Source organism: Schistocerca americana, chromosome 8 (genome assembly GCF_021461395.2).
Source record: "Schistocerca americana isolate TAMUIC-IGC-003095 chromosome 8, iqSchAmer2.1, whole genome shotgun sequence".
Taxonomy (NCBI): Eukaryota; Metazoa; Arthropoda; class Insecta; order Orthoptera; family Acrididae; genus Schistocerca; species Schistocerca americana.
Window position 1 is genome coordinate 212,828,985 of NC_060126.1, and position 14,980 is coordinate 212,843,964.

General features: G+C 39.3%; 1 protein-coding gene across 1 annotated transcript in view; it reads right to left on the bottom strand.

Moving 5' to 3' along the window:
- LOC124545231 (zinc finger FYVE domain-containing protein 21-like) overlaps positions 1 to 14,562 on the bottom strand; it is a 38,334-nt gene extending 23,772 nt beyond the window's left edge. The window contains exons 1-4 of the mRNA XM_047124102.1: positions 14,274 to 14,562; positions 14,144 to 14,194; positions 13,745 to 13,913; positions 3,234 to 3,315 (exon numbers count right to left, since the gene is read on the bottom strand). Of these exons, the coding sequence (XP_046980058.1) occupies positions 3,234 to 3,315; positions 13,745 to 13,913; positions 14,144 to 14,194; positions 14,274 to 14,393 (422 nt within the window). The 5' untranslated portion in view covers positions 14,394 to 14,562. The remainder of the gene's footprint in view (positions 1 to 3,233; positions 3,316 to 13,744; positions 13,914 to 14,143; positions 14,195 to 14,273) is intronic.
- Positions 14,563 to 14,980: the final 418 nt, after the last annotated feature.

A 14,980-nucleotide genomic window follows, 5' to 3' on the forward strand; every position in this document is an offset into this window, starting at 1 on the left:
ATGATCAAAAAGTAACAGGAATTTTTTTTTATTTTACGGGCTTTATACATTGGATTTGCAATTTTTTTCATCTTGTTGGTACTCATGTTCCTGATGTATGTTAGCATTTTCAGCTGTTTTGAATATTTAGTTTATTGTTGACAGTCAAAACCTTGTGTGTGTTTTCAAGTGCTCGGCAAGTTTTTACTTTCAAAAAAGGTTGATCAAAGAAACTGCATTACATCTGTTTGGAAATGGAATAAAGTGCAGCACCACATTCAAAATAATGGCTGTGGCTTTTTGCAAATCTGCTACGAGTAAGACAAGAGTTTATGAGTGGTAAAAATGTTTCAAAGAGGGCCAATAAGATGCTGAAGACTATGACTGCCCTGGATGCCCTATCACATCAAATACTGACAACAACGTGTAAAAAGTAAAGAAAATTGTCCTGGAAAATCACCATCAGAGAGGTTGCTGATGATGTCAGTATATTCTTTGGCTCATACCAAACAATTTTTTTCAGGTGTTTTGGGCATGAAACTTGTAGCAGCAACATTTTTTCTAAAATTGTTAAATCTCGACCAAAAATGACGTTACATATACATCACTCACAAACTGCTGAATGAAGAAGGTTACAACAGGTGATGAAACATGGGTATATGACATAAAAACCAAGGCCCAATCATCTCAATGGAAACTGCCTGAAAAGCAAGTCAGAAAAAACTTAGCAAAGTCGATTACATGTGAATGTTGTTCTTACTGTTTTATTCAATTCCAACAGGATAGTGCATCGTGAGCTCCTGCGTTATGGTAGCACTGTCAATACAGAATACCACCTGAAAGTTATGTGCCGTTTGCATGAAGCAGTCTGAAGAAAACAATCAGTATTGCAGCAAAACCATTCATGGAAATTGCATCATGATAATGCTCCTGCTCACACCTCAATACTTGTTCGTGATTTTTTGGCAGAAAAACAAAATCGTTGTGTTGCCTCAGCCACTGTATTCACCGGACATGGCCCTCTGCAAATTCTATTCCTGAGGCTAAAGAGAACCATGAAACTACATCGTTTTGGCACCATTGATGAGATGAAAACAGAATCACTAAAGGAGTTGAACATCATGTCGAAAAGTGAGTTCCAGAAGTACTTCCAAGATTGGAAAAAGTGCTGCCACAAGTGGGATCTGAGGGGGATTACGTTGAAGGGAACGAAGTTGATGAACAAATAAAGATTCTTTACGATAAGTTAAAATTCCCATTACCTTGTGAGCACACCTCATAATGGTGCCACAAAGTGGTTTCCTCATGAAGCCTACATAACATACACAAATTGCACAATAAATTACTGTTGAAATTAAAGTTACAGTATGTTTGTTATTGCCCAAATCAGATTTAATTTTGCCTTAATAGCTGCATAACATGATAAATATTTAAGAAACAGGGGAAACAGGAATGAACTTTATGACACAGGATGCAACAAAGGGTATGGCGAAACTTTCAGGACCCATTCCTCATAAATAACAGAAAAAAATGTTATATCTAAAAACAAAGATGATGTGACTTACCAAACGAAAGCGCTGGCAGGTTGATAGACACACAAACATACACACAAAATTCAAGCTTTCGCAACCAATGGTTGCTTCATCAGGAAAGAGGGAAGGAGAGGGAAAGACGAAAGGATGTGGGTTTTAAGGGAGAGGGTAGGAGTCATTCCAATCCTGGGAGTGGAAAGACTTACCTTAGGGGGAAAAAAGGACAGGTATACACTCGCATACACACACACATCCATCCGCACATACACAGACACAAGCAGACATTTGTAAAGGCAAAGAGTTTGGGCAGAGATGTCAGTTGAGGTGGAAGTAAAGAGGCAAAGATGTTGAAAGACAGGTGAGGTGTAGGCAGGTCAGTTGGTAAATTATGTGGGTGCTTTCACACGTGGCTCTGCCTTTGATCGCGTACACCTTCCGGGTTACAGGACTGGAGTAGGTGGTGGTGGGAGGGTGCATGGGACAGGTTTTACACCGGGGCGGTTACAAGGATAGAAGCCAGAGGGTAGGGAAGGTGGTTTGGGGATTTCATAAGGATGAACTAAGAGGTTACGAAGGTTAGTTGGACGGCGGAAAGACACTCTTGGTGGAATGGGGAGGATTTCATGAAGGATGGATCTCATTTCAGGGCAGGATTTGAGGAAGTCGTATCCCTGCTGGAGAGCCAGATTCAGAGTCTGATCCAGTCCCGGAAAGTATCCTGTCACAAGTGGGACACTTTTGGGATTCTTCTGTGGGAGGTTCTGGGTTTGAGGGGATGAGGAAGTGGCTCTGGTTATTTGCTTCTGTACCAAATCGGGAGGGTAGTTGCGGGATGCGAAAGCTGTTTTCAGGTTGTTGGTGTAATGGTTCAGGGATTCCGGACTGGAGCAGATTCGTTTGCCACGAAGACCAAAGACCTAGGCTGTAGGGAAGGGACCGTTTGATGTGGAATGGGTGGCAGGCTGACCGATCCATCGTCATTCTTCCGGCGGACAAGGGTTCCACGACCGTGGTACTTGATCGTCGGGAGTATCTGGCTGAGGGACTACGTCACCTTTCAGACAACACTACTTACAAAGTTTGTCAAGGTAATCCCATTCCTGATGTCCAGGCTTGTGTCTGTATGTGTGGATGGATATGTGCGTGTGTGCGAGTGTATACCTGTCCTTTTTTCCCCCTAAGGTACGTCTTTCCGCTCCCGGGATTGGAATGACTCCTTACCCTCTCCCTTAAAACCCACTTCCTTTCGTCTTCCCCTCTCCTTCCCTCTTTCCTGATGAGGCAACAGTTTGTTGCGAAAGCTTGAATTTTGTGTGTATGTTTGTGTTTATTTGTGTGTCTATCGACCTGCCAGCGCTTTCGTTCGGTAAGTCACCTCATCTTTGTTTTTATATATAATATGGATAATTAGTTACATTGGGCAAGGATGGTGGCACAATCAATCATGGCCTTTTCAGGGAACAACTCTAGCCACCATCTCATTCTAATTAAATTAAGCCAAACAAAACACACACACACACACACACACACACACACACACACACACACACACACACACAGGCGCGTGCGTGCGCGCGTAAAAGTAGTATTTTCATGTAAATTAAAAAAGTTTCATTAAAAATAGTTTAAACCACTGTAACATGCTTAATGATGTGCAACAATTAAATCTATGAAAAATCACCAGAAATACCGAAATTATCAACTAAAGTTGTTCACTCATACCTGTGGTCGCGAGATAGCTTGCACCTTACATAACCAGATGTACTGGCATTCTGACCCAGATCTTCAATCAAGAAAGCTGCCCCTAAAAGGAGTAAATAACAATCACAGAAATCAATTACACATTAAGTACAATACTCATAAAAGCTAATATTCTTTCAATAAATACATGTTTTCTAGAATTAAGGAAACTCTGCTACAATGATAAATATAGTTCTTTACAAAAAATATTGGAAAGCCATATCACATTCACTCAAACTTCTGATATTATGATGTACAATGATGTACATCGGTTTGAGTACTGCTCCAGTCAAAACTGCTATAGCAAATATACTTACGGCCTTGTCCAATGCTTCTTTCACCACTGCAGGACTAATCTGACGTAGGATAATATTTTATGCTTGATATTACCACAATGATCATCAAAAATGGCAATTAAATGAGACTTAAAATCTAAGAATGTACTAATTAAAGCCATTTTGTCATGACATAAAAGCCAATTAAGTCACCTGACACCATTTTTTACTCACTCTTCCCTTCATTTAAAGGGCAGCCTACTGTAATACTGCATGTTTACAATTGGGTGTGTATAAGTTTACTTTGAGAAGACAGCTAAATTCAATATGTCATTACAGAGAGGTTTCCTTATATGGTATGCCTTATTTAGACGAAAGTTCTGTAATGGCAACATGTAGCAGGTTTTGATTTTTGCCTGCATTTTCACAAAAATTTATTTATTTGTTTTTATTCATCCAAGGATCATCACACAATAGACATACAGGATCTGTCAAGGTAATACAATGCAATTCAATAGGCCAAAATATACAACATACAGCATACATAACATGTTTTATGAAGATAGAACAGATGGTCAGCTGTGGTCTTGATTTAGGAGCTATTCCGGCATTTGCCTTAGGGATCCATGAAAACCACAGAAAACCCAAATCAGGATGGCTAAACAGAGCAATTCCATCCTCCCTAATATGAGGTCAGTGTCTTAACAGCTGCACTGTCTCATTCAGCAAGCCCCCATTGTACAATGTTTCTACATCCACACAGATACTCCGCAAGCCACCGTATGGTGTGTGGCGGAGGGTACCCTGTACCACTACTTGTCATTTCCCCTCCTGTTCCACTCGCAAATAGAGCGAGATAAAAACGACTATCTGTACACCTCTGTAGGAGCACTAATTTCCCCGTATCTTATCTTTGTGGCCCTTATGCGCAATGTATGTCGGTGGCTGTAGAATCATTTCGCAGTCAGCCTCAAATGCCAGTTCTCTAAATTTTTCAAAAAGAACATTGCCTTCCCTGCAGGAATTCCCATTTGAGTTTCCGAAGTATCTCCGTAACATGTACGTGTTGTTCAAACCTAGCAACCTGCCTCTGAATTGCTTCCATGTCATCCTTCAATCCGACCTGTAAGGATCCCAAACACTCCAGCAGTACTCAAGAATAGGTTGCACCAGTGTCCTTCATGTGGCCTCCTTTAGACGTCAACCACTCTTTCGTAAAATTGTCCTAAAATTGTGCCCCGACCGAGACTCGAACCCAGGATCTACTGCTTACATGGCAGATGCTCTATCCATCTGAGCCACCGAGGGCACAGAGGATAGCGCGACTGCAGGGACTTATCCCTTGCACACTTCCCATGAGACCCACATGCCCAACTGTCCACAACCTAAATTCATCCCAGTTGGGGCACACATTTTCAACTGTTCCCACTAGGTTATATCAACAACACCTGTTGGCAGCTAAAGGATTCGATTAATTATCATTTCTTTCTAAGAAAAGCTGCACGGTCATCATTGATATCTTTTCTGTCGGAACAGTTACTATTTTCATATAGTTTCCTGATTGTTTCTTGATTTATACACAACTTTTTTCACGTAACTTGCAGTATAAAACATAGTTTCATTCTTCAGTGCCACACAAATTTAGGGCAGATCTGATGACTACTGGACTGTTCCCAGTTACTTGCAATGCAAAACACAGTTCCACTATTCACTGTCACACAAACTAAGGCATCCAATGACGACTCCTGGACAATGAAAGTGCTGCTGTGCCCCTCGCATCAACTCCAGATTCCATCACAAATACTCCATTCTGCAAAAATGGCTAACTTTAAAAAAATTATATATCAGTTTCTCCAAATAACATCAGCATCCCTGATTTCCACTTTGACGACTCGATGTTATCTCAACGGCAGACATGAGTAACTCATATAAATTTAACATGCATAAATTACAGGTCATAATAATTATGGCCAATTAACAACGGATGTCAACAGAACTGAAGCTGATGTCACTGTTAAATCATGGCGTATTCATACTAGATGGAACATCAAGACAAAGTCACCACTAAGTAGATGTAGATGCTCCATCTCTAATGACATTGTTGCCAGGACATTAAACACTAATCTCCACCTCCTCCTCCTCCTCCAGTACCCAACAGTGATAGTAGGTTACGAGATGCAACCTGTGTAATAGAATCAGAATGTACAACCAGAATTAAAGAACTAGAAATAATAGAATTTATTAACAGTGAAAGCAAAATTCATAGCAGACGCTTTTGATAAAGTTTGTATGGTAAACTGCTGGAAACTGAAGAACAGAAAAAGTGCTATCCAAACATTCCAAAACCTCAACATTTGTTTACTAGAGAAAATATATACATACAAACACATTACACAATATTTACAAGGCAATATGTATGACCTTTTATCATGTCTGTTCAATTGCTTTCTCTTTCTAATTACCAAATAACATTAAAAAAAATTGGCTTTTAGGGTTCCGTACATCAGTCAGTAAAAACAGAAACATTATAGGTTCACTTTGTTGTTTGTCTGTCCAACAGTTAAGAGTCAAGAATGGGTAGAGGTATCAAATTGAAATTTATGTCACATACTACAGTCTATGATCTCTTGGCAGAGTCAAAAATTTAAGCTTCTAATTCAATGCAATCAAAAGATATGACCATTTATGTCACTTATTTTGATACTCACAAACTCACTCATCAAAGCCTTCCTGTTTTCGTTGAAACAAATTTTGCCAAGGAGCACGGTTTCACAGTGTAAGCAAAGGAAAAACTTCTAAAATTGTTAATTTGTAATTATATCACAAAAATATTTTTTTGTTGTTTGTTGCCCACCTGCTTCTGTCCATTTGCTAGGAGCCCTTTTCTCAGGAACGGGTAGAGATGAATGTCCCGGGGTGATGTATATAATTTTTAGCTTCTAAGCCAACGTCATCACAAGATACGGTCAAATAAGTCACATAATCTGATATTCGCAAACTTGCTCATCACACCTACAGATTTATCTGTACATAGGTTGGGCAGGGTGATCCAGTGGTAAAGCACGTGGCAGGAAACCAAGAGGTCACAGGAACAAATCTCGGATGGACCACAGATATTTCAGTCTTTGCTTTGACTAGTCTTCACCTGTCAATGATATGAAGTGCCACGAGGTACAATATGTGATTCATACTTCACATTAAACTGTACGCCCCACTTGTTCAGTTGGACAACTGGGGCTGGCTGAGGACACACAGATCACACAAAGGGTGTCCAACAGAAAATCTTGCACCAGGCCAGTAAGCCACACAAATTTATTAATAATATCTATATAGATAATTATGTTTATATAGAACACCCAGTGCTTGAGTCCTGCTCAATAACACTCATTGGACAGACATGCATGTTGTCCTAGAACCTCTGCAATGTGTGAGAAAGAACAAAGTATACAATAAAATGCAGACTAAAAAGGCTCAAATGCACAAAATCCACTTATATAACATGAGTGCAGACAATGTTACCATCCCCCACACAAATATCACTGTCAAAACTTATTTTCTGAGAAACCTTGACATAAATATCTGTTCCATTCTGCTGACAACCTATCAGAATGCCGTCATTTGAAACACATTACGGAACGTTTTGAAATCTTGTTCCATGATGTGTGACTCTACCTTTATAGTTATTTTCATGAAATCACATTCACTGGTTCCATAATCTATAATTAATTTCTTGGGTTTCAACTAAACCTACATCCTGGACTACACAACAATTCAATTCAGTATGTCACCGCAACGTACAATCCAAAAAAATTATGTAGAAGTGAAACAAATATTGTCAGCGTTCTGCCTCGAGACAACACTATTACAATAGCAAAGCTACAATGTCTCCAGCATCTTTGCCAATAAGTGAAAGAACTGATCATGTTATTGGATTCTAGATCAGCACTTGCTCTCTTCCAGTGTTTATACAAGTGCAAATTATTGTTACCCTATTGCATCCAACATATATGGCCTAAAAACCATTATTGTAGTGCCTTTGACAGGACAAACAACTTGCTGGATATAAAGGCATCTTGCAATATTACACAGTAGAAATTTTTGTCAAATATATGCTACATGTTTATTATGCAGTTACCATTTGGGTCAAGGAGGCAAGGAACAAAGAGTGACAGGAGTCTCCCAGAAGTAGGAGATGAGCCCAAGCACAAATACACCATTCACTGCCAATGTGTGGCTGGCAAGACACCTGACAACCCTCAATAAATTTCAAAATATTCATTCACTTCCACATATTGACCCATAAAAACCACCACGAATGAGAGCCTTTAGGGATGTGAAACAAATCAAGTCATGCAACAGATTTCATTATCCATCCAGACTGCTTTCATTTTTAAAATGAACAGTTTTGATACCACATGATGAGTCTTCAGAGTAACCCATCCAACTATCAGCAAAATTTACATTCTATGATACACAATAAAATACATTTTAAAAATAAAAGCAATCCACATGGACAATAAAACATGCTGCAAAGGTAGTGAGTGTGGATTTTCTCTAAAGACAGTACGTCAGTTTTGCTAAATCAAGCTATACATGAACAGCCAGAAGCACCCATTGCAGGCTACTTCTGTAAAGTACACTACACTAACAGTATTCAGTGAACCATGGACACCACACCCAGAAGATACCAGCAGAGGGATCAAAACATCGATCATACGGAATAAATATAATGCAGCATAACAACCCAGAAGATTTTACCTTCAATGGAAATTGCCACAAAAGCCTACAGACATATTTACTAACAGTAATTTATAACTAGTGCTAATCTGCAAAAACTTTTAATAATTATGGTAGTTACATATTACCTGACATGCATATTAAGAGAAAATAGTGGCCACTCTTCATCTTACACTACCCAGCAGCTAGTTTTAGCTAATACTTTAAATAGCAATACATGTCTGAGACACCTATCACTGCTTCAAGAAACACCTGCAGTGTCGAAGTTTTACATCATCCCCACTGTGGGCACTTAGTGGACTGGACACAAAGCGTATGGTTTCAAGTGAATAAACGGGCCTTTTTTCCACAAGTTATCTAATCTGAGATCTGATAAAACTGAACTGTTCCCTGCTGACATAAATAACATTGTCATTGCCAAAGAAGAAATGCAAAATATACAAGGTCTTATGAACAGTTTTAGCCACCTTGGAAACTCACATTTAATTCTGAACTACAAACAATGTTGTACGAAACTGAGAAGCATCCAGAATGAATCTATCACTCAGCAGTAGAGTGCACACTGTTGTGAAACTTCCTGGTATATTAAAACTGTATGCCAGAAAGTTGGTAACTAGTAATCTCAAACTACTGTGTTACAAATTACCAACATAACATCACTTGCTGTAAGTAAACTTCTCAGATGGGGAAAAAACCTCTTACAACAATCAATGTAGTTGGGGCCCCATTCCAAAATTACCATAGCAACTGCTCACAACACAATGTACAGCGAACAATAAGCATTTCTATTGGTTAATTAGCATTTATAACTTTGGAAGTATGAAGGGCAAGTGAGAGAGTTAAGCATTGTGTCACATGCAAATGTTTCTTCTAGTTCCTGTCACGTATTGAATATGGGTTAATGCTGGTTCCTGAAACTCTAAGTGACATAACTGCTATCCATCTACGAGTCTGCCATTCAGAGTTTTCAGCATTACCATCAAACTAGCATGCTGCCTTTCTTTGAATATGCATATCTTCTGTTAGTCCTACTAGGTATCTACATCTACATCCATACTCTGCAAACCACTGTGAAGAGCATTACAGAGGATATGTCGCACTGTACCAGTTATTATAGCTTTTCCCCTTTCCATCCACGTATGGAGTAGGAAAAGAACAACTGTTTAAATATCTCTCTGTGTGCTTAATTAATCTTGTCCTCATGACACCTATGGAAGTGATATGTAGGGGCTTGAAGTATATTCTTAAAGTCATGATTTAAAACCAGTTTTTGAAACTTTGTAATTAGCACTTCTCAGGGTAATATCTGTATACCTTCAAAGGCCTGCTTGTAAGTTCTTTGCACCCCTCGATACTCTCCCACATGTCGAACAAACCTGTTACCATTCTTGCTGTCTTTTTCTGTAAACATGCAATATTTCCTGTTAGACCACATTTCATACATTTGAGCAATATTCTAAGCTGAGATGCACAGGTGTTTTGTAAAGTAGTCTACTTCACAGACAGACTGCACTTTCAGAGTGCTGCCAATGAAATCTAGTTTGTCATCTATGACTGAGCCTATGTGAACATTGCACTTCATATCTATACAAACTGTTCCACCTAAGTATTTGTCTTCATTGACTGATTCAAATTGTGACTCACTGATACTGTAATTACAGGATACCAAAGTTTTGTATTTTATCAAGTGCACAATTTTACATTTCTGTTCATTTAAAGAAAGTTTCCTACCTTTGTGCCACTTTGAAATCTTTTCATAATATGACTGAATATCCGTGTAGCTTTTTTCAGATAGTACATCATTAAAAGTTATCTGTATCATCTGCAAGATTACTATTGTCTGCCAGGTCATCAATATAAAACATGAGAAGCAAGGGTCCCAATACACTTCACTGGTGCATGACTTAATGGGTCAACAGAAGTGTCCGAATCCAACCGTCTGCTTTGAACCGTGACATAATGGTGGTGTTTTGTGTGACATCACTACAGCGCAGAGTTTTTGAGTTGCCTGTGTTTGTAGATGATGTCTTGTTGAGTTTGATGGTGGCGTATGTATATGTGCCGAGTGTAACCTGTTGTATTGGGTTCATTTGTGGTTTGGTTTTGACAGTTGCAACATTGCTGTGTGTGTACATAGTTGATGGTATAATGTGGTTTGGAAGTGTTTTCACTGAATTATTAAGATTTTTTTTTATGCGTTTGACTTTTTTGTTGGGTCTTATTAGTTTACTGTTTGTTGTGCAGAAAGAAGTTTAATTTGTTGTATGGCTTCTGTTGTTGGAGATGAATATGACTGTGAATTTTAATAGTGCATCATTGCATGCCGAGATGGGTGAGAACATTATGTCTATTATTAACTTTCTGCAGTTATTTGGGCTGATTGCAGATTATTTGTGGTAATAATATGAGTCTTACAAGAGTTCTGGCATTTTGGATCAGGGACGACTATGTGTGGAGTGTTAGCAGGATATCTGGCAGTGGATTAGATGTGGTACCTGGTTCAACAAATCTAGGTTGCCCATGAAGGAGAATGTTTTGCCGACTTATTTTTGTTATAGGGGCTCTATCAGTTTTTATGCGCATGAGACCGGTGTGAGTGAGAGAATAGTGTTCAATTGGTTTTCTTTTTGTCGAGAGGTTTGTTCTGAGTATGTTAAATATAAAGGGATGTTGAATGGGCCAGGTATGGTCATTGATATCAACGAATCTAAGTCTGGTAAGAGAAAGTATGGGAGGGGTAGTTCTCAGGTTGATCTGTGGGTGTGGAGGGCTGTTATTTTGCGCGGGTGGGAGGAGGGGGAGGGGGGTGCAGATTGTGGTTTTAGGGTTTTGGAGGGCCATACTAAGAGGGACTTGGTGGGTTTGATGGAAGAATATATTGAGGGAGGGAGCACTATAGTTTCAGATGCATTTTCATCCTATAGGTAGTTGGAGAAGAGGGGTTATGAGCATTTAGTTGTTAATCACAGTATTCAATTTAAATATCAAGAAAATGGGGCATGTACCAGTATGATTGAGGATTTTTTTTTTTTTCTGGGGAGGGGGGGGGGGGGGGGGGGACAATTTACTCCGTTACAGGAAGGGGGGAGAGGTGCTCTTCCAACTTGCAATCCCATTTAGAGGAGTATTGCTGGTTGAAGAGCGTCCTTGGGGATTATTGAATTTTTTGCATCTTTTTAGGGCTGTGGGTAAGATGTATAGGCAGAGGGTGGTGAGTTGAGGGGGTTGGGTTTGTGTGGGTGTGGGGAGGGGGATTGTTTTATGATTATGTTGTAGAAGACCAGTTTGGTTGCAGTTTTTGTTGATTTGTAAGTTGTGATTGATTTTGGTTTATTTTGTGTTCTTTGTTTGGGGGGGGGGAGGGGGGTGATGTGTGTGGTTTGAGGTTGGTTAATGGGTGGTAGGCTGTTGGTGGTTTACGAGTTCTTTTTAATTTTTTTTGGTGTGTGTGTGTGTGTGTGTGTGTGTGTGTGTGTGTGTGTGTGTGTGTGTGTGTGTGTGTGTGGGCGCGGGCGCGCACTTGTGTGCTTGGGGTTGTCAATATAGATTTTATCACCAGAATCTGTTGTTGGTAAGTAATTTTTGTTTTGGCTATATTCTAAAGTAACTGTGAAGTTCTGTGTATTTATGGTAGGTTGACTGTTTTAATTGATGTAGTGGTGTCTGATTTTTGGGTTGTTGAGGTGATGGTCTTTTGGTTCTATGTTTCATAGTTGTAGGAGTTGGTTCAGTTGTGGTTGAGCTGCATTGGTCAAGGGAATAGTCCGGTTCCTCCGGTTTTTGTTGGTTTAAGGGAATACCATGATTTTGGTTTTTTTTATATTGTTTGCTTTGGGATTGTGCGGCATTTTTTATTGTTGTATATTTAGCTTGTCGCTGCCCTAAATCCCCAGTTTCCCATGGTTGTCCTGCTAGTTTAATTTTCAGTAATGCCTGACTTAAGTTGTCTCTACTACTACTTATGAATTTCCATCCAAAATAACATGCTGTACCCTTTCTACCTATAAACCCTCAAACCAGCCAGAAATTTTGTTTGATACCGTCTTACAATCATACTTGTTATAATGAACATTGCCATGTAGTAGAGTAAAAATCTTTACTGAAGTCAAGAAATACTGCTGCTGCTTAATTGCTTTGATCCATGTTTCCAGAATATCATGTGAGAAAAGCCTGAGTTGGGTTTCTCAAGAGCAATGGTTTCAAAATATTCAGGAATGGTGGTTAGCATGAAGGTGATTCCATTTGAAAATACCTCATTACAATGGAGCTCAGAATATGTTCTAGAATTCTACAACAGCTGGATGTTAATGATATCTGTTCGTAGTTTAGTGGATCTCTTCTCATACCCTTCTTGTAGATGTGTTCAACCTGTCCTTTCTTCCCACCACTGTGCACAGTTTTTAGTGCAGGGGATCTAAAATATATCATTGTTACCATGGGAGCAAACTCATCTGTTCCTCAACACCATGGGTGCTAGTGCCTGTGTCACCAATCTTCGCAATGCCATGAGAATTAAACTAGGATACCCCTTCTATATCTCTCTTTGTAAAGACGCAACTAAAAAAAACACCGAGCGAGGTGGCGCAGTGGTTAGACACTGGACTCGCATTCGGGAGGAGGACAGTTCAATCCCGCATCCAGCCATCCTGATTTAGGTTTTCCGTGATTTCCCTAAATCGCTCCAGGCAAATGTCAGGATGGTTCCTTTCAAAGAGCACGGCCGACTTCCTTCCCTAATCCGATGAGACCGATGACCTCGCTGTCTGGTCTCCTTCCCCAAAACAACCAACCAACCAACTAAAAATAACAGTTCATTAATTTTCTTTTGATTTCCTACATCTGGACACTAACTTCGGCACCAATGAAGTCTTTTACATATGGCCAGGATTTCTCCTTTCACAGGCATTGGCTCCATCATCTCAGAACTCAACTGTCACCTTCCACTTAATTTGGATCTTGGCTGCAGTGCATGTCATCTGTCACTGCAGCCAAGATTTCGTGGGGGGAAGCCGGCCCAATACATAACTTCAACTTCTTTTGCATTTTGTGAGAGATGACATGGTAATCATTGAAGACTTCTTGAATTGTTCTGTTGACAGGCAAAGGTGTTTTATTCAGCGTATCTATATATAGCTCTATGCTTTGCTTTGCACATTTGAATAGTCTCTATTTAAAAGAAGTTTTCTCACAAAGACTATACACCACGGAGGGTATCTCCTGTCACATTGACTGCTCTACCAGGTTTATGTCCAGTACTTTGAGAACCATTCTTCTAAACGAGGCCACAGTTCTCTTACATGTACTTGTCTAGAGGTAATTATTTTGAGTTGTTCTTTAAGATACGACGTTACTTTGTTACCTTGTTTACTGAATATGTAAATCTATTCAGTAGTTTCATATGACACAAAAGATCTAATTTACTTGCTTTCGATGATTTTTTATTTTTCACTCTAACAGAAGGTGGCTTTGTTAAGCACTCACCATTTGTCAGTATCTTCAGCTGATTGTTGAAGAAATCGTTCTCGCGATCAGTTACATCAGCACAGGGCTTGCACAGACGAACTGGATCAACGAAGCCCATACGTGGAAGTCCCAACTTGGTAGCACAGCATGAGTTACAGAAGATGTTACCACAGCGTCGGCAGTGATGCTGCAACCGCAGTTTTGATACTTTCATTTCGTTGTTATTGTAACAAAATTAGACTACTAATGGTGGAATACTTAATCAGCACATGTAGTGGAAGAAAAACTTTCCGCCCAGTATTTATCGGAAATATGTGCATGTATAGGTAGCAGCTGTCAGTTCCCAAATGAAAATACATATATATTAACAACAGCAATATGACGGATATGCTTAATTAGTGTCTGCAATATGAGTACCTTTCTGCGTAACATATCGAACTTGACTTCGCAGTTTGAACAATGTGCTGCCTGAAACAAAAATATTTTATTTCACATACTTTCTTTGGTATTTCATTTCCGCTTCTATGTCAAACTGCAATTCCCGTACCTCGCTGTCGGGTATCCATGAAGGTTCCTGCAGAGTAAATGGACTTAAGTTGCCGTCGAGATTTACTAATCGTAATCCCGACTTAGACTTCACGAGTTTTTTTGGTGCTGTCTTCTCCATTCTTGTGTACAATTTTTCATACTTCCCACACTGATAACACGTCAATTAGCCTCACCTTCATATCACCCAAGAGATGTAAACATGTCAAAGTTGCTACACGCAAACACCTGTTCCACAGATTTTCAGAATGACAATTTACATAGTTGTCGCTGACAAAATTGAAGTTACGTGAAAGTCACAGTCGTCCTTATTTCTACGGAAAAATCGATATTTCTGCAAAAATTTCGAACACATAATTTACGATGTATCACGTACTTTTGATACGTGTTACTCGTTAATTATTCTAGACGTGTATTGTTGGACGATTTTATTACTGTGAAATACGGTTAAAGTTCAAATAAATTCTCAAAATTCCCTAAAAGTCGATTCAATCTGGTCGTCGTTGCTCGGAACTCAAAATGATTTTAAAACTAATTTCAATTTCAGCAATAGCATACTCTGTCAACGGAACAGGAAATCAGTTTCAAGGATTTCTCGGGAAATTTTTGACTCTATATTTGGTGATGTGTGTGTGTGTGTGTGTGTGTGTGTGTGTGTGTGTGTGTGTGTGTGTAAATTAGATTAGTTTTACTTTCATTCCAATTGAT